This window comes from Populus nigra, chromosome 16 (genome assembly GCF_951802175.1).
Source record: "Populus nigra chromosome 16, ddPopNigr1.1, whole genome shotgun sequence".
NCBI classification, from domain to species: domain Eukaryota; kingdom Viridiplantae; phylum Streptophyta; class Magnoliopsida; order Malpighiales; family Salicaceae; genus Populus; species Populus nigra.
Genome location: NC_084867.1, coordinates 8,755,112 through 8,782,902, shown reverse-complemented (window position 1 = coordinate 8,782,902; position 27,791 = coordinate 8,755,112). Strand labels below are relative to the sequence as shown.

General features: G+C 31.7%; 4 protein-coding genes and 1 long non-coding RNA gene across 7 annotated transcripts; 2 read left to right on the top strand and 3 right to left on the bottom strand.

Moving 5' to 3' along the window:
• The first annotated feature begins 350 nt into the window (after positions 1-350).
• Positions 351-1,047, top strand: LOC133676263 (uncharacterized). Its single transcript, XR_009835560.1, has 2 exons — positions 351-436; positions 596-1,047. It is a non-coding gene; the product is annotated as an uncharacterized LOC133676263 (long non-coding RNA).
• A 73-nt stretch (positions 1,048-1,120) lies between these two features.
• Positions 1,121-2,542, top strand: LOC133676262 (germin-like protein subfamily T member 2). Its single transcript, XM_062097909.1, has one exon. It carries the CDS (start codon positions 1,734-1,736, stop codon positions 2,394-2,396), a length of 663 nt encoding a protein of 220 aa, XP_061953893.1. The 5' UTR covers positions 1,121-1,733; the 3' UTR covers positions 2,397-2,542.
• A 137-nt stretch (positions 2,543-2,679) lies between these two features.
• On the bottom strand, positions 2,680-6,088 carry LOC133676261 (transcription factor bHLH79-like). Of its 3 annotated transcripts, XR_009835559.1 has the most exons (7): positions 5,568-6,088; positions 4,931-5,134; positions 4,636-4,701; positions 4,292-4,360; positions 4,105-4,182; positions 3,442-3,531; positions 2,935-3,052 (listed from the first exon to the last, which is right to left on the bottom strand). XR_009835559.1 is itself a non-coding variant. In XM_062097906.1 (6 exons), exons 1-6 carry the CDS (start codon positions 5,844-5,846, stop codon positions 2,924-2,926), a joined length of 825 nt encoding a protein of 274 aa, XP_061953890.1. In that variant the 5' UTR covers positions 5,847-6,088; the 3' UTR covers positions 2,680-2,923. The 3 variants fall into 3 exon arrangements, 2 of the variants coding, with proteins under 2 accessions (XP_061953890.1, XP_061953891.1); XM_062097906.1 differs by lacking the exon at positions 3,442-3,531 and having other exon boundaries at positions 2,680-3,052; XM_062097907.1 differs by lacking the exon at positions 2,935-3,052 and having other exon boundaries at positions 3,331-3,531.
• A 12,321-nt stretch (positions 6,089-18,409) lies between these two features.
• Positions 18,410-19,814, bottom strand: LOC133675291 (uncharacterized). Its single transcript, XM_062096630.1, has 2 exons — positions 18,912-19,814; positions 18,410-18,728 (listed from the first exon to the last, which is right to left on the bottom strand). The coding sequence occupies exons 1-2, from the start codon at positions 19,716-19,718 to the stop codon at positions 18,573-18,575; spliced, it is 963 nt and encodes a 320-aa protein (XP_061952614.1). The 5' UTR covers positions 19,719-19,814; the 3' UTR covers positions 18,410-18,572.
• A 4,106-nt stretch (positions 19,815-23,920) lies between these two features.
• Positions 23,921-26,290, bottom strand: LOC133675219 (transcription factor MYB35-like). The gene is made up of 3 exons (XM_062096534.1): positions 25,975-26,290; positions 25,738-25,867; positions 23,921-24,987 (listed from the first exon to the last, which is right to left on the bottom strand). The coding sequence occupies exons 1-3, from the start codon at positions 26,105-26,107 to the stop codon at positions 24,093-24,095; spliced, it is 1,158 nt and encodes a 385-aa protein (XP_061952518.1). The 5' UTR covers positions 26,108-26,290; the 3' UTR covers positions 23,921-24,092.
• Positions 26,291-27,791: the final 1,501 nt, after the last annotated feature.

Genomic DNA, 27,791 nt, shown 5'->3' with positions numbered 1-27,791 from the left:
ATTAACTTTTTTTTTCTGTTTTGTCTTGTATTTGATTATCTTATTTGCATAATCTACTTGTCGCGAGTTTTGACAGCCTCACTTGGTTTTGCTAATGTTTTATTTTTTAGTATTTTTTATTGATTTTTTTTCTAGGTTTATCATTCTACATTTTAATTCCTGAGAATTGACGATGAATATTTTTTTAGTTCTTTTTTTATAATATTAGGTTATGAGTTTTTTGTTATTTTTTAAAATATAATAATAGCACTCGAGCAATTTTTATTTTTTGCATTGCAAAAAGTTTTATTTGGCCCACAACAAAACACACGGATCATTTATCTATAACTGTTCAACCTTGTATATTTTTACCATTATTATCACCATCATCTCTCTGATGAGATCCAAAGTCCAGAGTCCCTCAAGTCAATGGAACCTTCCATCAGATCCCAAGAAGGTAACACTAAAAATTCAATCTTTCCATTCATCTTTTCAATCATATCATGATAAAAATGATTATTTTTTGTTACATTCATGACTAATTCTTATTCTTCTATTCTTCTGTTAATGAGTTGGATTAAACTTTCTAGTAGCATGATTAGCGGACGTTTTACAGAATGCAGATTTGACTATGGACTTTGAAACCACGCATCAATTTTCCTCAAAGCCTTCAAGAAATTAATTTGGGTGGCCCGTAACATGACATGGATTTTATGCTTCTGCTATTGGAATAGGATTAAACGTTCTGATATGCCATCAATGAGAAGCCATGGTTAGTTCTCCAATGAACATGATATCCGATCCTTAGAAATAGTGCTTGATGTGAAATGGGTAGGCATGATCTGAATTTGCTGAGTGAGATGCTGGAAATCTGCATTGGATTGGAGATAACCATCTTTCACGATGCTTGTTTTTTCAAAGTTGTTTGGCGTATAAAATGGAAGTAAATGGAATCCTTACAAGTAGAGGTGATCATTTTTTTAGAAAGTAGAGACCTGTGTGCTGATTGACAACGGACTTGGTGGCTAATGGCTTTTATTCAGCTAGCTCTGAAGTGGCTGGGGGGGGGGGGGGGAAATAAAAAGAAGACCTCAACTGGGACGGGAGTAAAGGTCACTACAGCTAATTTTCGAGTTAAATAACTATTACTAACAACAATGGTTACCTGCAAGAATATATGCACCTTGTTTCGTGACCGTCGCCAGAAAACAAAAGGTCTATCACAGCCATTTAAGAAAGAGTAGATGGATGTCTAAGAAGGCAACTACTCCAACCACTAAGTTCCCAATAATCGACATCAAGAACGAGGACCACAGTGGAACAACTACTAAAATGACCAGATCCCATTGGCTTAAGTGTTGCACAATACGTTTTCGGAAGAAAATTTTGGCTCAAGAACAATCCTTTTCCCCCGTATTTACACTTCCTCTTCAGGATGGATGCAAGGAAATCACTTTGATTATATGTTATTTCATTGTCATTGACCATTTCAAGTCTCTTCAAAAATATCTCAGCTCCAGCCTTTCCATTCTATACCATTTCTTTCGCCATCTCGCCAACTCGTGCCACAAGTCAATCAACTGCACCGATTTTTCTTGGTCATCATCAACTTGCACATATTAGGGGCTAAGATTGTTAATGGGGTTCTGAAAGAGATAAAAGAGCAACATGTAAAGACCAGTGATCTTTGATTATTACTGTATCCGCTCACTCACTTTCCAATCTCCACCCTGCCTATTGTTTTTGCAACCGCCATGATCTCTATGCCACCGTTTCACTTGCTCTGTACCCTGATAGGGTTGTTGCTTCTTCCCTTGCATATCAATTCAGCTGACCCAGATCTACTGCAGGACTTCTGTGTTGCAGACTTAAAAGCCCCCCTGTCTGTAAATGGCTTCCCTTGTAAACCTGAGGCAAAAGTAACTTCAGATGATTTTTTCTTTGATGGGTTAAGCAAAGAGGGAAACACAACAAACATATTTGGTTGGTCTGTGACTGCAGCAAATGTCCTTGCCTTTCCTGGCCTCAATTCTCTTGGAATTTCCATGAACCGAGTAGACTTTGCCCCCGGCGGACTGAACCCACCTCACTCACATCCTCGTGCAACTGAGACTGGTGTGGTCATTGAAGGGAAGCTACTTGTAGGATTTGTGACAACTAGCAATGTGTTTCATTCCAAAGTATTGACTGTTGGGCAGATGTTTGTTGTTCCTAGGGGTCTTGTTCACTTTCAGCTAAATGTTGGGGAAGGGAAGGCCCTCCTTTTCACAGCTTTCAACAGTCACTTGCCTGGGTCAGCCGTCGTTCCAACAACTCTCTTTGCTTCAAGACCTTCAATTCCCGATGATGTGTTGACCAAGGCCTTCCAAGTAGGAAATGATGTAATCGACAACATAAAATCCAAGTTTAGTTCTTGAGCGTTCTCACATATCCTCGGTAGATTTACAAGGTGATCCTTGTGCTTGTCTCTGCTCCTTTCCCATTCCCTTCACAACTAAATTATCAGATTGAGGTTATTGTTCCCATGTTCTGTTAATCCTTATTACCTTCATTGTTTCTTTCACTTGTCCTTTCAATTTTCGTTTTTCCTTCTGCTAGGTTTTAGAGTAATAGCAAAAACATGCGAGGCATTTGCATATCAGTTGTCCTTCGCCACAATCACCCAATTCAAAACATGGATTTTGCACCTTAACAAGCATATTCCGACAACAAGGTAGAAGAGTTATAAATTAGAAGCACAATCCTTTTGGTACAGTTATCTGAATTGAACTCGCTCTAGGAGATTCCGTTTAGATACACATGCGTAAAGGCAAATTCAGTCAGATGATACGATGCAATTAAAGATCAGATGTATTTTCTACAAATGAGATGAGTAAACACATTTATGCACGGGGAAGCCAGTAATAAATTTCCCCTAAAGAAACTAAATAATCTAGCTCCTTGATTACGTTGCTCTTTCGAAACTTCCACCAACCTGCATATGTAGCCATTCGGATTGGGATCCTTGAACATATTCTCTTGTTGGTTGTGGGCCAGATATCATCTCAGTAGCTACAAATGGCTGTGCCCCAAGCTACAACAAGCAATCGAGTGGTTGAACAAATCACACGACAGAGAAAACTAACAGAAATATTTACTGGTACAGCTATACTCTCTTCATGAGAAAACAAACACTCCTTGTTTATAAAGGTAAGCCGCATTCAAACTATGTTTATATGCAAATGCTCTATGGTAATGAACATATGAATGAACTGTATAAAAGCAGGAGACCACAACCCCCACCCCTCCCTCCTTCCCCAAACAGACACCCATGGGAGGTGGGGGTGGGCTGGAATGATGCAAAACCAAACAGAAGTAATGGAGTCCCTTAACTGGATTACGAATACATCATAGAATACATTTGTTTGCTTGTTCAAAAGCATGAGCAATTGTTAATATGACATGAGATTGACAGCGAGAAACCTCTCTTGAAGTTAATATTGCTCTCACTATGAGAAACCTTTGGCTGCTTTTTGCGTGCCCATGTGTAAACCTGTCAACCTACATGCAAAACTGGGGCAACAGCAGCTGGAATTCAGTATTTCTTTAGGGAAATTTTCCTAATTGCACCAAACACAAAACTTTATTACAGATCCTGGTTCTTAGACATCAGAAATACTGAACACTAGAAGATGTTAGCTTGTTCACATTCAGTGCAAGCTACCACATGTTGGGCACAGTGGAAGCATTGCCTAACAATCAGAATTCTTGGCAGCCTTTCAAAACCACTACACAGAGAGTCCTTTGATTGAGATTTTAAAACAAAGCAGTTTGTCTTTAATCTGTAGGCTCTTCCCTCCTCGAAACAATAATCTTAACCAAGAGATGAAAGAAAAATCAGCTAGCAAGTATTTCAAATTGCAATGGTGCAATCTGGGTTAATAGCCAAGACAAGTGCTCACCACTTAACTTTCCACCCTGGCGGTATCAATATCACATTTATTTTCTTGGTGGTCAGTTATTACACGGGAATCAACAATGGCAAAGCAATAGTAAGAAAGATGCCAGAAACTACCCCCATGCTATGGTAAATAAATTACATGATGATGTAAGACTCAAGTGCTCAATCAAGTTATGTCAACTTACATCTTTTGGATGAAGGTGTTCAGTCGTGGGGCTAGTGTTCATCCTTGAATTTACTGCTTCTAGCTTCATTGAGAGGAACTATAAAATCAAATTAAAAAAAGAATTGATCCAGGTTCAACTTCAACAGAGAATAAAGAAAATAAATGGTCTTGAAATGGCAATAAGCATTATAAGATAGGGATACTACCTCAACCTGACATTGGAGTGACTGGATATAATTAATTATCTCATCAAGGACAAGTGCTTTGCCGATAACCTAGTTACAAGAATAAAACATACATGTATTGCGTTAGGAAATTATTGTGATTTAGATGACACTGAATTAGGAACTTAGGTTGACACTTTGGATACTCCAAATTGTCGGTTAGGAGATAGCTAAATTACAAGGGATCTAGAATGGAACACAGCAAAGACAAGGCAACAGGTTCATCCTAAGTCTACCTAGACCCTTTCTTTAATATTTCTGTCGGCAAAAATTTTCCAGGACTATAGTAAAACGACTAAGAGAAGACCAGCATGACAATTGAGCACCTTATTACACCCAGGGACCAGATCTTGGAGTATGTTCATCCTCTCACTAATCTTTTCTCTCCGAGCCTGCCAAAAGCAAGTCTACAGTAAGCAACAGGTTTCAAAAATGATAATCATTCAAACGTCTGAAGGCTCAAACAGATAAACAAGTCCGCAACAGTCTAGCAAAATGATTTTAATTCCATATCAACTTGAATACATTTTACACGAAGAACATGAAAGTCCTGGTTCATTCTTTTTCAAATTGAGAAACGCTTTAAAAATTGGCAAATTTAAGAGGGCGGAAGCAAATTACTCTCTCCGCTAAACTGTGGCTATCAGTCGCTTGGCCCCTTCTTGCTCTGACATGAATATAATCTTGCTTAGGCGGCTCTGATGGTTTACTGCTTTGTTCGGCTGTCTTGTTATTAGCAGCAGAACTTGCTTCAGTTTCAGCTCTGGAATCGTTGTTTTCACTCCTTGACCCCGATATTTTCCTCCGCTTACCATTTGAATCATTCTATCACAAATACAAAGAAAAGAAAGGTCATGCATCATTTTCAATTCAAGGAAAAATTCATTTATATCTACTAACCTAACATCTTAAGTCCAAAAAGGCTGAAAATTTCAATCCATAAATAACAACCCTAAACTCCATTCAAAGGTTTATAATTGCAAAGCTAGTAAATAGAAGAAAATTCAATTCCCATTTAACAGAACCCAAACTCAAAACTCAACTTTTTTCAAGAGCTATTATATTCAGTTTATACATATAAAGAGTGGCAATCTAAGAAAAAGTTTCCTTTAAACATTTCATCAGAAAAAAAAAAGTCAGAACATTTATCATTTCAGGCTTAAACTAACCATTCCAGCTAGAAAAAAGAAAAGAAAAAAATCCAGCCTTTCGAGAAACCAAATGAAAGGAATAAAAAGAAACTGAAGTAGAAACAAACCAAATCATTGGCGCTAGTGGTGGTAGAAACCATTTTGGACGAGTCATCCTTCTCGGAACTGAAATCTCTGGTCTTCCTAATCCTAGTTCCATTTCCACTACTCTGATCTGTCAAAGTGGATTCCTCAAGGGACCCATCTGGGTCGGCCAAATTATCCATCCGGAGGCCCAAACGAGTGGAAGAAGGAGGAGGAGGTGGAAAAGGCCAAATCTCAGTTAATGTGTAGGAAGATGGTTTGGCCGCAGAGAAGGAGGTCTCGTTTATCAATGGAGGATCCATAATGGATGGGATTGGATTGGATTCACTAGAGAGAAGACCGCGTGTACCTGTGAACTATAAGTTTACGCTTCCTCAATGTCAGACTGGGAGTGAGAGTGGGTTTTTTTTATTTTTTCCCCTGTGCTTCGGAGAGAGAGAGAGACTGAGCTAGAGTGATTGTTTTTTAACTATATATGCGCAGTATGCTCCCTCTGCAATTTATCCCTGTCTGCGTATATCGAGTCTTTAACCTCCTCCTCCTCCTCCTCCTCCTCATCATCATATTATTATTATTATTATTATTATTATTATTATTATTATTGTTACTGCTCTACTAATTATTTTATTCAAAAAAGAAAAAACTAAAAGGTTATGAGATTTTATGCTTCCTAATCCACGGTATTTTTTTTAAAAAAAATTTAAGTTATTTTACTTTTTCATAATTTTATCCTTGAGTTAACGTGGAATTGGAAGTGGTGATTTATTTTGCTAGTTTGATATTGAATTCTCACATTGCCGGAAAAAAAAGAAGTCTGGTTACTGTTGGGAAAACAGAATTTAATTTAATTTAATTTATTTAAAATAATTTAAACTTTAGGGAATATATTAGAAAGTAAAGTAAATGTTCAACTTTTTGTGTTTTTGCAAAATCAATGACTAAATGTTTAACCCATAGTTTTTAAACCTGACTCGGTAGCCAGCCCGGTCCAATGTCCGGGTTCCGGATTTTGACCAGGTCACCGGGTTTTGACCGGGTCGGCCGGATCAATCTCTATTTTAAAAAAAATTCAAAATGGCATTGTTTTTAGTAAAAAAACAAAAAAAAGAAAGTCAACGGGTTGCAACCGAGTTTTTGACCGGGTTTTGCCGGGTTAACCGGGTCACCGGGTCATGACTTTTTCTATTTTTTTTATCAACTCAGCCCGGTTCTAGCCCTGGATCGGCCGGATCCCGGTTCGACCCGCCAGGCCGGATTTTAAAACTATGGTTTAACCCTTTTCTTTGCACTTAACTTTTCTTTTTCAATTTGATCCTTTAGATATTGTTGATGTGGGATTGAACTTGATAGTATGTTTTATTTAGCTTGATTTTGGGTTATCACGGTGTCGTAAAAAAATTATGAAGCTCAATTACTACTTGTTTAGCAAGATAGATAGATAAAATGTAATTTTATTAATTTAAAATAATTAAATATTCAAGGAGTAAGTTTGAAATTGAAATAAATATTCATCCCCTTGTTTTTTTTTTTTTTTTGCAAAGCTATGGATTGAAGTGGAGAATTGGATGTAAAGTGTTGTTTCAGCTCGTTTAATGTTGGATTTCTGGAAAAATAAAAATATAGAGCTTGGTTAATGCTTAAATTGAAAAAATAAAATTCAATTTTATTTATTCAAAATAATTAAAGCTTTAAGGACATGATTTAAAACTAAAACAAGTATTCGATCTTTTTTTCTTCAAAATCTAATGTTCAACCCCCCTTTCAATCTTTTTCCTTTTCACTTAACTCTTTTTTTTGAAGAAACAAAATTACCCTTTGAGATATTGTTGCTATGGAATTGAACTTAATGGTCTTTTTTTTTTGGCTTAGTTTTAAGTTCTTGTGGTGCCATGAAAAAAATTATATAGCTCTAATGATATTTGATTTGACAAAATAAAATATAATTACATTGATTTGAAATAATTAAATTTTTAAAAATCAAATTTAAAATTAAAATAAATATTTAGCCCTTTTTTTATCAAGCTAAGGACTGAAATAGATAATTAGCTTATGCATGTCACACGTGCACTAGCATGCGAGGGATACTAATGTGATATGGTGGTGCAAGTGACCTTCTTAGAGCGTGTTTGTTTTCATGGTTGCTTCTGCGTTTTCCACAAAAACATATCGTTTGGTAAAATAAGAAACGTTGTTTACTGTGTGTAGGACCCACCAGAATTAACGTTTCAAACGTCGGTTTGCCGAAAGCAACATTTATCTGCTTTTTCCTTAGCGTTTGTGCAGAGAGAATTAATTCACTCTACACTGTTCAAGTGAACAGTGCAGCGGGAATTAATTCACTCCGCCTGTTCACTTCAAGAAAAGTGCTGCAGCAGCTGCATTAGTTGCCTTGAAAGATCAAGCAAATCTGCCAGTGAAGTTAGATGAATTTGACAGAGATGTCAACTTACAGAAACGGATGGATATGAAGAAAAGGGCTAAGGCTCGTCAACGCAGGAAAACTCCTTTTGATTCGAAGAGATTATCATGCATGGAGGTGGATAGTTCTGACGAGAAAATTAAGGGAGAATTGAGCACGGATGAGAGTGAGAGTGACAGTGAAAAAAATAATGCTTACCAGTCAACCCGTGATTTGTTGCTCCAGACTGCTGAGGAGATCTTCAGTGATGCTTCTTCTAATATTCCCAACTTTCAGTGGTGAAAGAAAGATCTGAAACATGGAAGAAAGAATATTGAAGTGGACAGTGCCCAATGAATTAATTCACTTGGCACTGTTCACGTTAACAATGTCTCCAATGTGCATTGGACCCGTTTGACCCATTGAAAATATTTTTTTAATTGTGTGTAACTTGAAAAAATATTGTTTAATATTATTCAATAATACTATATAAATTAGAAGTATATCGTATGATGACATAGTATTTGTAGAATTTGATCACAATTCCAATTTCATTTTTAATGATATTTTACCTGATTTTATTGCATGGTTAAAAAACCATGAAAATTGGAATTCTTATTGGATGAATTTCATACGTGATGAAATTATAGATAAGTTAATGGAACAATAAAAAATATTTGACATAAAGTATTATTTATTTAATAATATAATAGTTGTACTTAAATTTACAATATTTAAATTAAAAACCATCAAAATTAATATATATCTTTTTTAATTTTTTTATAACCTCAATTTGAAAAGTATTTTTTAACCAAACATATTAAATTATTTTTTGTTCAACCTCAATTTCAACCACAGTTTTAACCAAACATATATTTTTCCAAACTAACCTCAACTAAAAGTATTTTTTATAAAACAACTTTTTTCAAACCACAACAACAACCGCTACCACAATACCAAACACACTTTAAGGGATCCAACAATGGTCATCCTTGGTATCATCTCGACGAGTGTCTTTTCATGAGGTCGCGCGTGTCAACGATGAGGATCTAGTATGGTTTCAGCACCTAATTCTTTTTTCTATTATATGTTCTCTCCTTTTTCTCTTCTCACTTTCCACATTAGCTTCTTTAAAATGGTAAAGTGACCTATCTATTTTTTATGTCAAATTTGGTCTCTGTTTTTTATTGTTATTTTTTATTGTTTTTTTAATTGACTTTTTTTAATTTTATACTTCAATATTAGGTTGATGGAATATTGAAATTTTTAATTTTTTATTTAGTTTCTATGGTGTAATCTCGGTTTCCTAGGTTATGAGTTTAGAAAGTTAATCCAAGTTGACTTGGATTATTTTTATTTTTATTTTTTTCAATTTTATACTTTAACATTTAGTTGATTGAGAATAAAGCTCCTTAATATGTTAAAGCACTAATAAATTACATATAAATTGAACAAAATCTTTCAATTGTAATCATTTTTTTCCTAATTGCTTTTTATATAGGATTATCTTAGTCTCATGACTTAAATAGCAGATCGGGTAGGTTAATCCATAATGAGTCGGAATTTTTTTTATTGTTTTTCAAAATAAAAAAGAAAGTATTTCATCAGCAATATTTGAATCACACAAAAGTTGATCTTGTATTAGAGAGGGGAGTTTAGTGGTCGTCATTTTTTCTCTATAATTATATTGGAAAACGTACATTGAATCTAACGAAATTTTTTGAACTCATGAATTAAATCATCAAATCTATAATATGAGTTCTGAATTTCATTATGTTTAAAAGCTTTATTTTTTTAAAATTATTTTTTATTTAATTATACGATAATAAAAGTATATGCTTGATCAAATATTAGGATATTTGTATGATACTATAATAATCTCATAAAAAATAAACTGAAATAATTTATGAAAAAAAATCAAAATTGAAATAAAAGGGAGAAATGCCAAAAAAAATAAAATTATTATTTATATGAACAGTGAAGTGAAGGAGGTTAGTTGACACTCCAATTCTGTTATAAATTATTATTTACGTATGATAAAATTTTGTTATAAATTATCTTTACTGGGACATGTACATAACGTATACTCCACTGTATTGATTCTTTGAAATTTCAATTGATCGTTTTTGTGTTCACAAGAAATTAATTGGAATTCAAAATAATAATAATAATTTTTACCTTTTTAGCTTATTAATTTTTTACGTTTTAGCCTATAAAAATGTATTTTATTAGGTGCATTTCTATTTTCTTATTAATATAATTTTTGTTTTTGATAAAAATATCATTTTATTAATAGCATATTTTTTGAATAAAATTTAAAAGCTATTAAAATAAATATCCATAAAACCAACGTCATGTTATCCATCCTGTCATAACGCGCATCGTTATCTGTTTTAGTGTTTTTGTTACAGTACTTTTTAAATTCTATTTAGGCTATGTTTATTTTTTGAGAAATTATTTTTTAAAATTTTTTATATTTTTTTATTATTAAAAAATTTGGTCAATAAAAAATACTTTCCGATCAACAGAAAATACTTTTCAGTTAAAAAAAAATTTATTTTGATTTTCAGAAAAGTGTTTTCCTTTTATTTTGGGCGGAAAACGTTTTTTGAAAATTATAAAAAATTTAGAAATTTCATATTATTTGCTGATTATATCAAATTTGGTCCTTAAACTTTTGATTGCTATTATATTTTGTTTTGAATATTTGTTTTTCAATTTCATCCTTTAGAATTTAATTTTTATATTAATATTGTTCCTTATTTTTATAATTGTTATTTACTTTTTCTTTATCATTTTTTAATTGATTTTTTATCTATCAAATTTGGTCTTCATTCTTTTTATTGTTATTTATTTTATTTGAAAATAATTTATGAAATGTTTATTATTATTATTATTATTTCTTCATCTTTCAATTTTTTTTATTTTTTAGATTTGATCTTTATTATTTTAATTATTATTTATTTTATTTGAAATAATTTATAATTTTTTTTTCTGTTTTAGTGTTATTGTTATAGCACTTCTTAAATTCAATTTAATGTAAACCCCTTGGGCACTCGTTAACTTTTCTCTTATAAAAATAAAATTTTCAAATTAAAGATAGTCTATATATGTATATTGTGTCCAAGTAATGATACTATATATATATATATGTTAAAATTAAAGCTCATCTGTTAGATGAATTATACAAAGACTATAGTTACGGGTCTGAAAATGTTTTTGACAAAATTAAATAAAGATGCAATTTTTTGAAATGCTTTTTTTTCTAAAAAAAAATCTAATTATAAATAAAAAACTTATAAATTTTAATTAAATACATTAAGAACCATCTGTGTCGATACATGCAAAAAACAAAGTGTTAATATGTTTATTCAATTCATCTCACAGGTCGAATAAATTTTTTTAATACAAAATAATTAATGTGTAGGTGTTATTAGCGTGTTTTTTTGACATCAAGTAAAAAATATAATTGTGAATTAAAAAGTCGATGCTTATATATAATAAAATATAATAAAGATCATATGCATTAATAAAAACATGTAAGATCTGAAACTAATTTAAAACATAGTAGAAGAACGGAATAATGTTGCAATTGTTACAGTAAAACATCATTTTCTTAGTCTTTGTTTAATAAGTTTATAAAAAAAATAAAAAAAAATTACTTAAGACTAAAGATAAGAACAAAAAGAATGGTATAAATAAACCAAGTTTAGAGTGATAAATATTCAAAGTGTAAAAAATAAAAATAATATTTTTTCTAAAAAAAAGTTAAGAAAAAAATGAAATACTAAAAAAATATTACAAAAAAAATAAAGATTAGAAAAAAAAGGTGATAAGTAGATCAAGTGTAATATGATAAAAATATCAAATATAAAAAGAAAATAAAATATAAGAAAAGCTTGTTTTCTATAAAAAAAAATAAACCAAAAATTACAATTCTACTATCGTTATAGTAAAAACAATTAGCAAAATTTATAACTATATTATTTCTATAAGAAAACACTATTTTCTTTATATATATATATATATATATATATATATATATAATTTTCAATAAAATATCGGACGAATGAAGTTTGCCAAATAGGTAGTCAATCGTGAAATTGGATTCACTAATGACTATCCTACTAATTATTTATAACTAGTGTTATAAAATTAATAATTATATATATTGAATGTAATTTAGAGTTTTTTAGACTTCATAACTCAGATTTAGGCTCTTAGTTTTCCATGATACCTAAATTTCTTAGTATTCTTTAATATTCTTATTTCTTCTTTTATAAATAGACTAATTCTTTTTTATTTTAAAGATTAAAAATATATATAAAAAAAGTTTGAATTTCTCTTTTAAGTTTTATTCTGAATATACATATTCTTACTTTTTCTTTATTTTTTTAATATGTTATCAACACGATCACTCTACTTAATTTATATTGAAATCTTAGCATGCATGAATTCCAATGTTACGTGGTCTGTATCAATTTTAATATATTTTTCTTTTTGTTATTGTTTATACTTTATGGAATATATTTGGTTCTGTAACTTATTTGGCAAATTTTCATTTCTTTTTATTCATTAAGATTTAAAGTTCCTAAAGAACTGGTATTGTAAGTTCATGAAGAATTAAATAAATCAAATACAGTTCTTGAAGAACTAGTATTCTTAAGGAACAAAATAAATAGCATTTTTAAAAGACTATTTTTTTTATATTCATGATTTTATTTAATAAGTTGTTTCCTTTTTTTATTTATAATATCGAATATAACGAAACTTGAATTTACCGCTCTTAATGCAATTGAAAATAGTGTTTTTTTTTGTTATAGATCCCTGATACTGAGATTCATCTGGAAGCTATGAATCTTGGAGAGACCATCAAAGAAGAAAATAATGCATCATTACAGGATCGCGTAAAAATAATGATTTCTGTTCACCACCATCTCCATGAAGGATTAAAAGTTAAATACCTCACAATAAAAGATCCTCTTATTCTATAACAAAATCTAAATGAAAGAGACGACCACTAAAAGTTTGTCATACTTCTTTAAGCTTGTTATGATTGGTTGCTCTTGAGGTTGCAAGATTTTAAACCGGTTAGTGAATATAATTAAGCTCTTTTTAAAATTACCTCACAGCTGAAATTGTGTGGTGAAAATATCACAGATTACTAAAATGTTAGAGAAAACATTCTCTACTTTTCATGCCTCAAATATTGTCATGTAGCAACAATATAGAGAACACAATTTCAAAAGGTATTCAAAACTAATTTCATATCTTCTTATGATTGGACAAAATAATTAGCTTTTGATGAAAAATCATCAATCTCATCCCAGATGTTCTAAACTATTCCCTGAAGTGAATGAAACTTTTGTCCAAAAGACAAGAAAGAACCAAAGGTATAGATATGATAAAAATAAATGGAAAAGGAGAAGAGATAATTCTTCAAAAGGCAATCCACCATACCACCAGAAGTGGAGACACAATGAACCCAAATAAGAAAGTGGCAAGAATTTGCATATACCTGAAGATAAGTGTTATATGAGTGGTATGTATGATCATTGGTCTCACACTTGTCGCTTACTAAAACATCTTATAAATTTATATCAAGCATCTTCGAAACAAAATGTAGTTGAGATGAATTTTATTCGTAAAAATGATTTTGAAGGTCATAATGCTTATCTTGATGTTAATGCTTATCTTGATGTTCTTGATTTCTTTAAAAACTAAGATAAAACAGACAACGTGAGTAGTTGTGGAATTCTTGGGAATAATTAATATTTTTTATTTGTATTAAGATATTTATCTTATTGTATTTTTAATAAACAATGTCAATTTTATTTTAGTTAAATAATACAAATTTAATTATATTTTGAATAGAGGCATGGCTTTTCATTATGAAGATTTATATCTATCAAATAGTGCAATAACGCACATAATTCTCAAGGAAAAGAAATACTTTGAATATTTGACATTAACCATAACTAATGTCACTACAATATTCGGTCCAGCAGACATGATTAAAGACTCCAGAAGAGCTAATATTTTGTTACCAAATAACACAAAACTTAGCATTAAAGATGTATTATATTCACCTGAGTTCAGAAGAAATTTACCCAGTTTTCAAGATATATGTGCTAATGGTTATCATATTGAAACAATAGATGAAAACAAAAAGGAATATCTTTATATTATTTCATATATTTAAGGCCAAAAGCTTATACTTGAAAAATTACTACTTTCTCTTTTGAAATTTATTATACGATCATGAAATCTATTGAAACAAGTTTTATAATACACCAGAAGTGTTCTGACCCAAAAATATTTATGCTTTGACATGATCAACTTGGACATCCGGGATCAATAATGATACGATGAATTATTAAAAACTCACATTGACATCCTTTAAAGAACCTGAAGATTCTTTTACCAAGTGAAAATCTATGCGCTGCATGTTCTCAAGGTAAATTAATTATAAAACCATCTCCATCAAAGGTTGTTATAGAATCACTATCTTTTCTCTAAAGAATTCAATGAGATATATGTGGACTTATTCATCCACCATGTAGGCATTTTAGATATTTTATGGTATTGATTGATGTATAAAGTAAATGATCACATGTTTGTTCACTTTCTGGTCAAAATGTTGCATTTGCTAGATTAATAGCACATATTATTCGACTATGGACGCAATTTCCTGATTATCCAATCAAGAAAATTTGATTGGACAATATTAGTGAGTTTACTTCTCAAGTATTTGATAATTTTTGCACTTCTATCGGAATTGATGTTGAACATCATATTGCCTATGTACATACTTAAAATGGTTTAACATAATCACTAATAAAGCATCTTCAATTAATTGCTAGACCATTACTTATGAAATCAAAATTGCCTACATTTATTTGAGGACATGCTATATTGCATATTGCATCATTCATTAGAATTAGATCAAGTGTTTACCATAAATATTCTTCTTTGCAACTTGTTTTTGGTATACCACCAAATATATTTCATCTATGAACTTTTAGTTGTACAGTTTATATGCCCATAACACCCCTACAAAGGACTAAAATGGGTCCAAAACGTAGAATATAAATTTATGTTGGTTTTGATTCTTTATCTATTTTTAGATTCTTTGAACCTTTAATTAGTGATGTTTTTAAGGCATGTTTTGAACACTACCATTTATGTTGATTTTGATTCTTCGTGAGATTGGTCACAAGTGTTCTAGTTTCCTTTAAAACTAGATAACAACTTCTTTATCTTTTATTTTATCAAACCCTAATGCATTGATTTATCTATTATGAATGATTTATGATTATGTCTTTGGTCATGTTGATTTCTTTGTGTTAAATGATGTGTGTTGTGTTGGTTTTCTCATGTCGAATGATTTGTGTTACGTTATCAATCTTACATGGGGGCGTTTTGATTTTAATATGTAAAAGTCTTCGTTTTATGCGAGGATTTTTTTTATAGGTGCGGAATAGTTGATTTATGGTTGGATGTGTAAATTTTATGCGAGGATATGCCGATTTTTAGTCAAAAAAGAATTTGTGCTCATATAATAATTTTTCAACTAATAAAATAAATGATATGATTATTTTCATATTTTGAAGAGTGGGTCCAAAGCTTAATTTTCAACATCCATACGAGTTCAACACCTATTTTAAAATTCTGAATCGACAAAATCTTTGTTGTAGGGATTAACATCAATATTTTTCATAAAATTCATAAATCGATGAAATCTTTTATTTTTAAGGATTAATATCAATATTAAAAAAAAATTTCTAAATTGATAAAATTTCTTATTTTAAGGGATAAGAGATGTAGTGAAATTAAAAACAGGTCTTTCCGATTAAACAAATTGTCCCTCTCTTGTTGTCACTCGTTCACTCCTCAGTGAAAGGGGATTTCTTTGGGCAATGCTCTGTTTTTTTGGTAAAGCAACTAGGGACAAGCTAGAGAGGAAGTTTATCGGAACATCATGCAAGGGGAGTGGGGAGATCAACTGTGAAATTGAAAATGGTTTGGAAAAAATCATGACAAACGAGCAGGGAGATCAACTGGAATTAAAATAGCAGAGCATGGGTTTGCTGTGTTTTTTTCATAGAAACCAAACAAAATGGGTTTGCTGTGTTTGAATGGTTTTGATGTTTTGTTTGGTTTCTGGAAAAAATACAGAGCATAGGTTGCAACAAATTAAACAAGAGCTAAACAAAAAGATAAAAACATAAAACAAATAATAAATAGACATTAAGGAAAAAAACTTACCTGAAATAAGAATTGATAGAGATGCTTTAATTGTTATGTAAAGAGATTTGAGAGAAAAAGAGAGTTAGGTATTTGTATTCTAAACACGATGTTATGTTTTTTTTTTTTGTAAACAAAGAAAAGTGTTTTCCTTAGGATAAGAAAAGGAAAACACTTTCCTGCTATAAAACATTAACTTTTTCTTTGATCGGAATTCACTTTTCTTTATCAACTTTTTTTATGTTTACCAAACATAGAAAAGTGAATTCCTGGAAACAAATAAGGCAATAATATTAATATTTTTTTCTAAAATTTCCAAATCAACAAAATCTCTAATTTTTCAGGATTAATGTTAAAATTTTTCTTAAATTTCCAAATCAATGAAATATCATATTTTTAAAAATTAATGTCAATATTTTGTTAAAATTTCCAAAATTGATGAAATATCTTATTTTTAAAGATTAAAAACAAATTTTTTTATTAAAATTATGACATCGGCAAAATATTTTATTTTTAAATATTAATATCAAAATTTTTAATTCAAATCAAAATTAGATGAAATCTTATTTTTTAGGGATTAATATCAAATTTCATGATAAATTTTCAACATCTCTTTAAAAAATAAATATAAAAAATTACCATAAACATCTTATAATTTATTTCATTTTACAGTTTACATTTTGCCTGTACACTTTCCATCGTTATTCAACTCCAAATTTAAACTAAAAATAAATAAATTTATTCTCATATACAATATAACAACAGCAACGTATTATTTTCTTTTACCCATCTTCTCCCATTCTTTTCTCCTTTCTCTCTGATCCCTTCTTTCTTTTGTTTTAATTAAAGGAGAGAAGATTGTTTCAATCAAAGACAGAAATTTGTTGCAGCAAATTACACGAGGATTTATTATAATCTCTAGAACAGCAAGAGGGGGGCTTGTGAAGACAGACCGGACACAAGCTCCGATCACTGCTTCTTGTAGAAATTTCAAGGTGAATGCTTGTGTTTGATCTCATGGCTCTGCCTTAAGCAGCTCCGTCTAGGATATAACCTGGCAATTTGAAGCACTTGATGCCCCTGGTCATAACAGACCTTGATGGGTGCAACAGAAATGCAAGGACTTCCCTCTGGGTCTCCGATCCAAGTGCAAGCGACGAAGATTCTTTGAAGAAATTGCACAGTTATTAAGCATATGTTGGTTATTTCTTTATTTTTTCTCCCGTTATGAATTTGTTAAAAAGTTCATGAAATTTCCTTTTTCTTTGTGCAAAGAGAAGTTCAATATGAAATAAATCAATTTCATTTATCCCTCCTCATAAATAAATCCAATCAGTTTTTTTTTTATCCGGGCTTTATTTTCTCTCATGAAAATAATTTATCATGGTTTTAATTTGGGGAAAAAATTAGGGATTCGAGAGATTGGTGTTTGTGCATGTTTTCATTTGACTGAATGATCCAAAACAATCCACCATAAAACAATAAACCCCTAATTTTTTTTTCCAAAGAGCAAAACCCAAAAACCATTACCATCAAAACCCAGAATAGTTGCAGATGTCATACTCTTCTTTGAGTCCTTTTGTGGAGAGTTTATCATATAGACCAAAATAGCATACGACATGTTTGTTAAAATACTCACAAAATTTCAAGCTTTGTAGACATGCTATAATTACTGGATTGACATTTTTTTTTGGTATTATTTCTTTTAGAATTATTGTGGAGACATAATACTTTTTTTTTAGAAATAACTAACTCACCTGAATCTCTTGAACTAGTATCTCTTTTAGAATTTTTAATTTTCTTTAATTATACATCTACATTATTTATATTTTTTCTCGAGCCAGTGCATTTTCGTCACAATGTGACAATTCTTTTATTATTCTCTTATTTAAGAAGTTAAATTCTTCATGTTGCATGATATTTTATTTTATTTATTTGGATTTTTAGATGTGTTGGTTCGCCAAACGAGTATGATAATAAAATTTACCTCCTTTCGTCCCCTGTTTCTAAGCAAGTGAATCTAGACTTGTTCAATGAACTCCAAGAATGAAATTGAAATTTACACCAGGTCCCCTTACCATGACGAACAATAATGAAAGAAAGAAAAAATTCAAGTAGAAGAAACACACAAGTGAATTGAAGGTCGTCCTATAAAAGAATTACAGAATAATGACTAGATAAAGAGTCTGACCACTGGAAAAAAAAAAAGTCCTTGAACAATTAGAGAAAAGGTAAATTTTTCATATCATATATATTTTATATTTCTGCTTTCCTAAGCAAACCAAATATACAATCTGCGAGAGGAGACAAGAAGGCTTTTTGTTTATAACTTTCGGCTTCGCAACTATCTATGCCTGTGCTTCCAAATCATACAATCCACTCATCAATCTGCTCTTTGTACTGTTGTCTTGAACAACAAGATGTACACCTTTTGATCCATGGAGAAATATAGAAACCCCCCAACTGAATGCGTCACAAAAGACCCAAAACTTGACCCCACAATGCAGTGCCAAGCCGGCCCATATGTCTTGTCAAACTCCTGCACCCAGAAGATGAAGAAAGATTGTGCTGGTGGATGAGAAAATTACTTGCAACCATGCTACATGATTCATCAATTATTATCATCTATGATTAGCTCGCAAACCCACATCATAAAACCAATGAAAAAGCTCGACTATGTATGCACTGATCTCACAGTTTGTAATTAACTAATTTAATTTACCTTCTTGAGGGTGGATGCAAGGGTCCTGGAGGTGAACTTCTCAAGACTATCACAAGTATTCCTGGCGCAACGAATAGCATGGATCTGCATAAATGGTGGCATGTCAACTGAAACAATTTTAGCACCGTTGCTTGCAAGAAAATCTGTCAACTCTACTTGTGACCCACAAAAGGATCTCCTCCTTCCTGTCAATGAAACTGATGGCATGCTCTTATTCATATCATTCCATTCAAGTAGATCATGATGAGCCTTCACTTCCTTTTTATCTTTCACCGTAGAAGTTACCACTTCCTTGGATTTCGTTTCATTCACTCCTGCAAACTCTTCAGCTTTCTTCCTATTGTCCAGCTGCTGCTGATCTTTAGATGACAGTTTCTTGACCCTTTGATCTTTAGATGATTCGTCTCCCTTCGCAGTTGCTGTTTTGCTCTCTAATTTTTCCACTACTTTTGTTCCAATAACCTTCTTCTTGGGCTGCTGGTGTTTCGGTTTGATGATTGAAAACCTACAAGCATCAAAATCAGCAGAGACAGTCATGGCTTTGGCTTGCAAGTGGATATCTATGCAATTAGGTGGCGGTGAGGGTAGGTGCTTGGTGGGTTTTTGGGTTGTTTTAAGATTTAGGCCTGATTTTGACATGAAAAGAAGTTCGGAAGAGGGTACAATGGGATCTGGATTTGTGGGTTTGGGGTGCTTTTTGCTTTTGAGAGTGGGATCCATGGATGTTGATGATGGATGATGATTAATGGGGGAGTCGAAGTCTAGGGATGATGCTAAGATGCGCCTGTGGTTGGTGCTGTGTGCCATGTTATGTTATTCTCTGTTTTATTTGGTGGAACGGTGGTGGTGCAGGGTGTCTCCTTTTGTTTTGGGGGTTGTTTGGGGATAAGGAAATGAGAAAAAGGGCGGTGGGGAGGAGTGTTCTCTATTGGATTGTTGTTCTACTGAATCAGTGATGGAATATAATTTAGTCCCTATATTTTATAAAAACTAATAATTTAGTCCTTACTGCATCAAAGATAGTTAAATTGTCCTTTGACTTGATCATGTTTAGTTTAGTAACTTTTGTTTCCCAAAAACACCTCCTTTTCTAATTAATCTCCCATATTACCCAAGTATCCTTCCTTTCTTCCTCCTCCTCTTTTTTTTTTTTCAAAAAAACAAATCAACAAACATAAAATGAGATTACAAAAGGACGCAATGAACGAGGGATTAAATAATATAATTTTTGAAAATATAAAGAGCTAATTTGTTTTGTGTTTTAAATTTTTTTAATAAAATTTTAAAAAATTATTTGTTTTTATTTTAGATTAATTTTTTAAATGTTTGCACATCATATATTTATATTAAAATATATATTTTTTTAAAAAATATTTTAAAAAATAACGATTAACCTATAATAACAATCAAGAAGACTAATTAATTAGTTTCATTAAGTTATAGTTAGAATTAAGTGTTTGTTGAGCACCGGGGGTTCATTGGATGGGGACATGCCGTGAGCCAGATCTGGTATTGTCGTTTTCTAACATGCGCCGGGGATGGAGGAGATGGAGCTGTTGACCGTTGACCAATCATTCTTGTTTGGACTGAGCTGTCAATAGCTTTGTTTACCACAATTTAGTCTCACGGGGTCTTTGTTATTCATAAATGCCTTCCATTCTTCCGTCTAATCTCAAAAAATTAATTTTTATTTTTATTTTTAAAGTATTTTTTATTTTAAATATTAATACATTAAAATTATTTAAAAATATAAAAAATATTAATTTAAAATAAAAAATTAAAATATTTTAAAAAGACTTCTAACACATAAAAACAAACCCATCATTTCATAATCTTTAATCACATGGTTGTTAAGGTTAGAACTCCCCAACTGTAATGATGATAAAGAGTTTGAAATGCAGACAATGAATTAAACCTTCATCAATTATGGCCGAAGGCTAGGAATGGGCCCTACCAAGTTGGGAAATGGCAAGAGTGCCCAAGAACTTACAAATGTACAGAGCAGCTTGTGTCGAATCATGTTCTTCTGAAGCTTCTATCCATGGACTTCGATGCCTGGAATCTTTAAAAGATCAACTACCGCCAGATGCTGCCGGGGAAGGAGAGGAGGGGACAAAATTTGAAGGAGGGTTTGCTGGACGCCGTTGTAACATCCCGGAATTTTTCATAGTCCCACATGTAAAAATAATTTGTTTTTAAAACAACCACATCGATCACATATAAAACTAATTCCTCATTCAAATAATTAAAATGACATAATAAATTTAATGCTTCTTTACATAAAATATATGTAATTAAATTAAATTAAATTTAATGTGATAATAAACTCTTTCATTTACAAAAATGACTAAATTAAATCTATTTTCTTTATCACATCACATGACTTTAACAATTCAAATAAATTACCTTAAGATATAACAAAAGAATGCAATATAATTGTAAATTATATTCATTTTTAAAATTACATGTTAATATTATCATAATTAAATGTATTAATCTTATCCAAAAAATAAGATTTCAAATTTAATAAGTCCTGCCAGGTGGTGCTGAACCTGGAAATTAATTTAATATTGAGGTAAATTAATTTTCATGATAAATAAAGTGACAACATAATAAATACTAATTTAACTAAATTATTATTCTCATTTATAATTAAGTTATCAATAACTTAATTCACTTTCTTCATGGACGAGAAGAATTCTTACGACCCAATCTTAGTTGATAATCCTTAATTTGGGTTCCAACACTCACCGTCTGGTTCTAGACACATTTCTAAAAACTAAGGAATCCATTCATCCAACCGCTCAGAACAAGGCACCTGTGCTATTATACAGGGCAAACTGGCCAACTCACATCGGTCCCATCAAACAAGAAAAATTGCCTATCACATGGACAAAATAATTATACAATGGGACTTTAAGAAAAATTTATTTAACATGTATCTAAACAATTTTAAATAGAATTTAAATAGTAAGGTGTCGAGCACTTATCTGAAGTCTGGGCATGATACACAAGATCTTGTCTCGGTACTTCCTCAACAACCTCTCTTGTATCAATAACCCACCATCAATTTCTCATACAATATCTTATCTATCAAGCAAAATTTATTTCATTAAATTAACCACCTCGATTATTTTTTTTAATTTAAATATAATACAAGTTTCCTTTAAATTTTAGTTAACTATCTCGTGGCCAGAAGTCAATAATCAATCTAGCATGATTCCTATACACAACATTTCACAATTAAAATTCACCAAGTAAAATCTAAAATTTTCTCCTTTTTTGGACGAAACATCCTTTGTATATGGGTGGGAATTTTCTTTGAAAATTCAAACAAATAAAGTATGTACCAACATTTAAACAACTCAACAATAATACCATATCAGTAATCAACATCAATTATTATCAATTAATCCTTTTGGTCGAATGTGTTCATATAGATGAGGGGGGGTATATTTGTTTTTTCACAATTAACCAATTATCCATTCATCGGTCACACTAATACATTACAACCAAAATTTCACAACAATAATTCCTTCATTTATTTTTCCCTACAATTCTGAAATCTTATAAAAATAAAAGGGTAATATTTTTTTTTTCAATTTACTTCATTCACTTATTACTCAATCTGTTCACATGACCTTAAACATCATTAAACCACATAATTTCAAAATCAAGCATTAATTCTCAAAAACCTTAACTTCCATAACACTAAATAAAACCTTAATATGGCATAAAAGGAATCCTCACATAATTCATCAAATTTAGATTTGAATAGTTGTTTATTTATATACCATAACAACATTCAATCTCAATTTCTAATGAAATATTTCCATTGAAAAATATAAATAAGTTATAACCACCAATTTTCTAACCCTATTCATAATCATCATCGTCATAATCTTCTTCTTCTTCTTGCCAAAAAAATACCAGCAACCCCTATTTTCTCATAAATTTAGCCATCCTAACCTACCGGTGCTGATCTATATCTAATTAGTAGTGTCAACATTCATCATTGGATTTTTTGTAAAGCTTCGATATACAAAGTAAGCAAACACACCTATTTTTTTATAACTCATTTATGTTTTAAGTTAATTTATTGAGATTCTTTACAGTATTGTAGTTTGCTTTTATATTAAAGTGTTTTATAGTTTTTCCATAGTGAAATTTATTGTATTAATGTATGACATGGTTTGTTTGGGATTTGGGAGAAACTGAATTTTTTTTTTTTTGATTATCGTGGGTGTCCGGGCCAGCTTGCGCGCACCTCGACTAATCCCACGGGCCCTGAAGTTAACGACCATGTAAGCCTCCAGTGGCCATCATATGAGCAGCCATAGGGTTTGAACCTGAGACCTAAGAGGGAGCAAACCCCTTAGTCCCAAGCTCTTACCACTAGGCCACCACCTAGATGGTTGGAGAAACTGAATTTTGTTTTCATTTGATGATATTAAGTTTGATTTTATAAATTGGGTGTGTTATAATTAAAGAAATGATGGGTTTTTTTAAAAGGTAACAATCATATTTTGTCAATTTTTATTGTGAAGTTAGAAATTTAAGTAAAATTGAATTTTTATGGAATTTATAAAATATATATGCTATTTTATATAGATTTTAAAAGGAATGGATAATCATTCCTGGATTTATAATTTTATACTTTCTTAATTTAACCCCCTAACACTCTCTCTTTCTCGATCTCACTCTTTAGATTAGAATAAAAGCTATTTATTTCTCACTTGGTTCGCTTAATATTACTCTTCCTATATTAGTACCTTAAATATTCATATTTGGTTTGATCGACTTTTCTATTTTATTTTTTTATGTGTAAATTCTCTACTCTTGCTTTACCAATGATCTAATCCTCCATAGTCCATACCCTTGTAGTTTTGTGTATCTAAGTCGAAAACTTCTTAAACTTAACTTAGATTAATATAAAAATAGAATATTATTTAACATGCTTGAAATACTAGGATTCATTTACCATTATTTCATAAACTTTTAGACACTCATACTAAGAACGAACGTGTTTTTCATCCATCCATCAATTCCCCCTTTTGGTTAATGGTTACAGCAAATTCAGACAACAAAACTAGTTCAGAGCTTAAACTAACATAAAAAGAAACTAGGAAGCATGCATTTCCTACCATGGGGGGCTTCGAATTTAAGCAACTGACTAATTGATCAGTAGTTGAATAGTTCCTCTAGCAAGTTAGGAAAATCCAAGAATATCTTGTTTTCTCCATCTATGATAGATTCAACAAATGAACTGTGTTGTGATGACGATGGTGCAACTTGGTCACCGAAACCACTATTGTTTTGGACTGCCAAATCTACTCCGTTGACTCCGACACTAGCCTCAGCAATAATTTGATCACATTGTGGTTTCATCGTATTCGGATTCTGGCCTTGGCTTGTCACAATAACATTCTGTGTTTGGTTCGTCAAGTCCTTGGATGAAAGTTCTGCTGCGTTTTCTTGTTCTGCTTGTGGATCACTGGGGAGAAATTGATCTTCCAGAAGAAAGTCGCACCATCTAAAGCTTGTTGGCAAATTTTCTTGAGTTTCAGTGGAGCAAGTAGATGATGATAATGAGCCTTCATCAAGGATATTATAATTAGGTACTAGCATAGTTTGATATTCAGCGCAAGTACTAGAGGCCTCCGTCACCAGTTTTATGGCTTGAAGCTGATCAAGAAGATCCAGTGAGTGATTGCTATTAGTGCTGTCATTGTTGAACTTGTTCAAAAAACATTCTTGAACTGGTTCCATCTTACGGGGTACCATTCTGGTCAACAAATGGCTGTTGATGTTCGAGATTCCTTCAGGCAGGATTGAATTATATTGCTCTGGTTTCAAAGCGAAAACATTTTTTAGGTCTCTGCTAAGTGACCCAATTCTGCTTCCAGATTTTACAAGGCCACCAATGTTTCCATAGTCAGCTAAAATTTTAGAGAATGGCTTGTGAGTAACAGGATCTATCCCCATTTCAGAGAGCTTCTTTCTTAGCCTGGCGTTCCAGCAGTTTTTCACATCATTGTCTGTTCTTCCTGGAAGTTGTTGGGCGATGATAGACCACCTGTAACAGTATGAAACATGAGAGAGAGAGACTGTCATTATTCTTGCACTGTTAACAGAAAACTGTTGTATCTCTTGCATGCACATTGGTAGTTGTCTAAGAATATTATAAATTATATTTAGGGATCTCTAATTTGAGAACATTTGCACCTAATTAATGTGTAGTACAATCATATCGGTTAAAACACGATACAAAGACACAATCCCAGCTGTCCTATGCAGTATTGCTTTCACAATTTGTAGCATGGAAGTGCTAATTCTCAAAATAGTATTTTATCTTTACATTTAATGAATGCTTGAATTAATTTTTTTACCAATGTATACCACAAAATGTTTGGCATTGTTGTATTTGCTAACGAAGTTGTTCCCCAAACATTTCCCTGAGATAAAATGAATGAGATTTTGGTAAGAATATTAGGATAGAAGCCAGTAAAATCTGGGCTTGTGACTAATAATCAGCTGATTCGTAAGATGGTTGAGGGGAGGCAGAGGGAAATTAATTGTGAAGGCTGAAAAATGGCTTTAAAATGGAGACAATCGATAACTTTATAGTTTCGAACAAACTCTAGGGGAAATGAACGTAAAGTTTGCTTCATATTGGAACTAATTATCTGTTTAGAATGATAGTTTACCCAAGTGAAGTAATGAGAAATTTTCTCTATAATTAGTAAATCTTAAGGTTGCAAAACTGCGTTCATCAATGGAGAAAAGGAAAAATGCAGGAGAAAAACCTGTGATAAATGAAACTCACCTGCTACCTATGGCTGCATGTAGCCTAATAATCATTTCCTCTTCTTGGGGTGTGAAGTTGTCATGCTTGAGATCAGGGCTCAGGTAATTAGTCCACCTAAGTCTGCAACTCTTCCCACATCTTTGAAGTCCTGCAAAACATGCTCATTTATGGAAATTAAGCCATAATTTCCTGTACCATGCCTGGCCAAATTGTTAATTATAATCCAAATCACAACAACAATGTATATAAATCAACCTGCTTTCTTTGGAACAGCTGTCCAATTTCCTGTTCCATGCTTGGCCACATGAGCAAGTATCTTTGCATCTTCATCTGCAGTCCATAGACCCCTTTTCGCATTGAACTTGCCACAGCAAGGAGGTCTCACCATCTTATCTGTTTTATGCAGAGTCGCAAACAGAAAAGAAAGATTAATCTCGGTATGCTAGTGCTGCAAACTTGAGACTTTTTTACAGCAAAATGTTCCCTTTTTTTTAGAGGTTGGGATGAGGAAGGATGTGGGTTTGAAGGCACAACAAGTGTGGAAGCAAGAAAAGCATGGAGCTAGCTCACATTTAACTAAATATTCAAGATGTGAAGCATCTTGGAATGTGAAGAAAATATATATAGATAGGGAAATGCTAGCTACCATTGCCAATCACATTCATTTTCAACACTTGCTCTGTTACTTGGCCACGTCTTCTTTAAGAACGTGTTGACAACCGGAAACTCGATACTACCAGTTACAAGAGGCATTCCCTTGTTTTTCTTTTTTCTGTCTTCTCTTAGCTATATCAATTTTATTCTTACTCAATCTCTCATCTGCTTTAACCTCACACAGTTTGTCCCACTTATTTCATTGTCGTAGAGGAAAGCCTTTGTTGGTGCTGTTTCTAGCATTCCTCAAATATATAAACACACACACACACACGCACGCACAGAGGGAGGGAGGGAGGGAGAGATCATCTGTGTATCTAAACGCTGGCCTCCAGGAGAATAGAGAACCCATTTGATCAGATGGGATCTGCAACAGCAAAATGAGCATAAATTGATATATGGCTACTGGAACCACCTCTCCCGTTGCCTATGAATGGAGACTAAAGAAGAAACTAAAATTACTCTGCTCGTATTAGAGCTGCCTTCGATCTTTCATGCCAAGAAATTGTTACACAAGGGTGTAGCTTAATCGGATACTAGATTGCTTTTCCAGAGATCACTAATTAGAATGTTATAAATTTTAGGATTATCAGATACTTATTATCTGATTGTTAACTATAAAATTTTGAGAAATTATTCAAGATACGTATAAACCAGTCTAAATATTTATAATTAAAAAAAAAAATTGTTACAGTCACTTCATCATAGACCAAAATAATTTCTCCCTTGGGATATTGGTAGGAAAATAACAATTTAGTAAACGGTGTGTTTTACATGAGTAAACAATGTGTTTTTGAGATAGTCCTACAATTCCTTCAACGGTAATATAATTCAAATATTTTTTTTTTCTTCCCCTGTTCTTTGCAAGACCTATGACATAGAGTTTCAATTATGTTTTGACTCGTTGGCTTATCAATAAAAAATTGTATAATATGCTTGTTAATGTTTAATAATAATTGTTTTACGTTATTCATTTTTTTTCTAATAATTGGTGGGGTGATTGTTTTAATAGCCCAGTATAAATTATCACAGAGGATGACATGATATTGGTTAGCTTACTCCTTTTTTTATTTGAAATCTAGCCCTAAAAAAGCAAAGAGCTCTTTGTAGATTATAGCTTAGTAAGTTTTAGGCCGTTTCAATTTCAGAATCCTTAGAGAGTTTTTTACAGATATTGGGATATTGATAGGAAAATGAGTTTTTGTATGGATCATTATTTCAAATTATTATTGAAACTTGAGTTTAAATATGTTACAACAATTTTATAATGAAGAAAGAGGAAATACATATCTTGGAACCTATGTGTTAATTTTCAGTAAAAAATACAAGATTAAAAAAAAGGATAGGATTCATTGTATTAAGTAAGTTTATGTTGACGATCAATATTATATAGTGATTTAACACGTGTAAAAAGGATT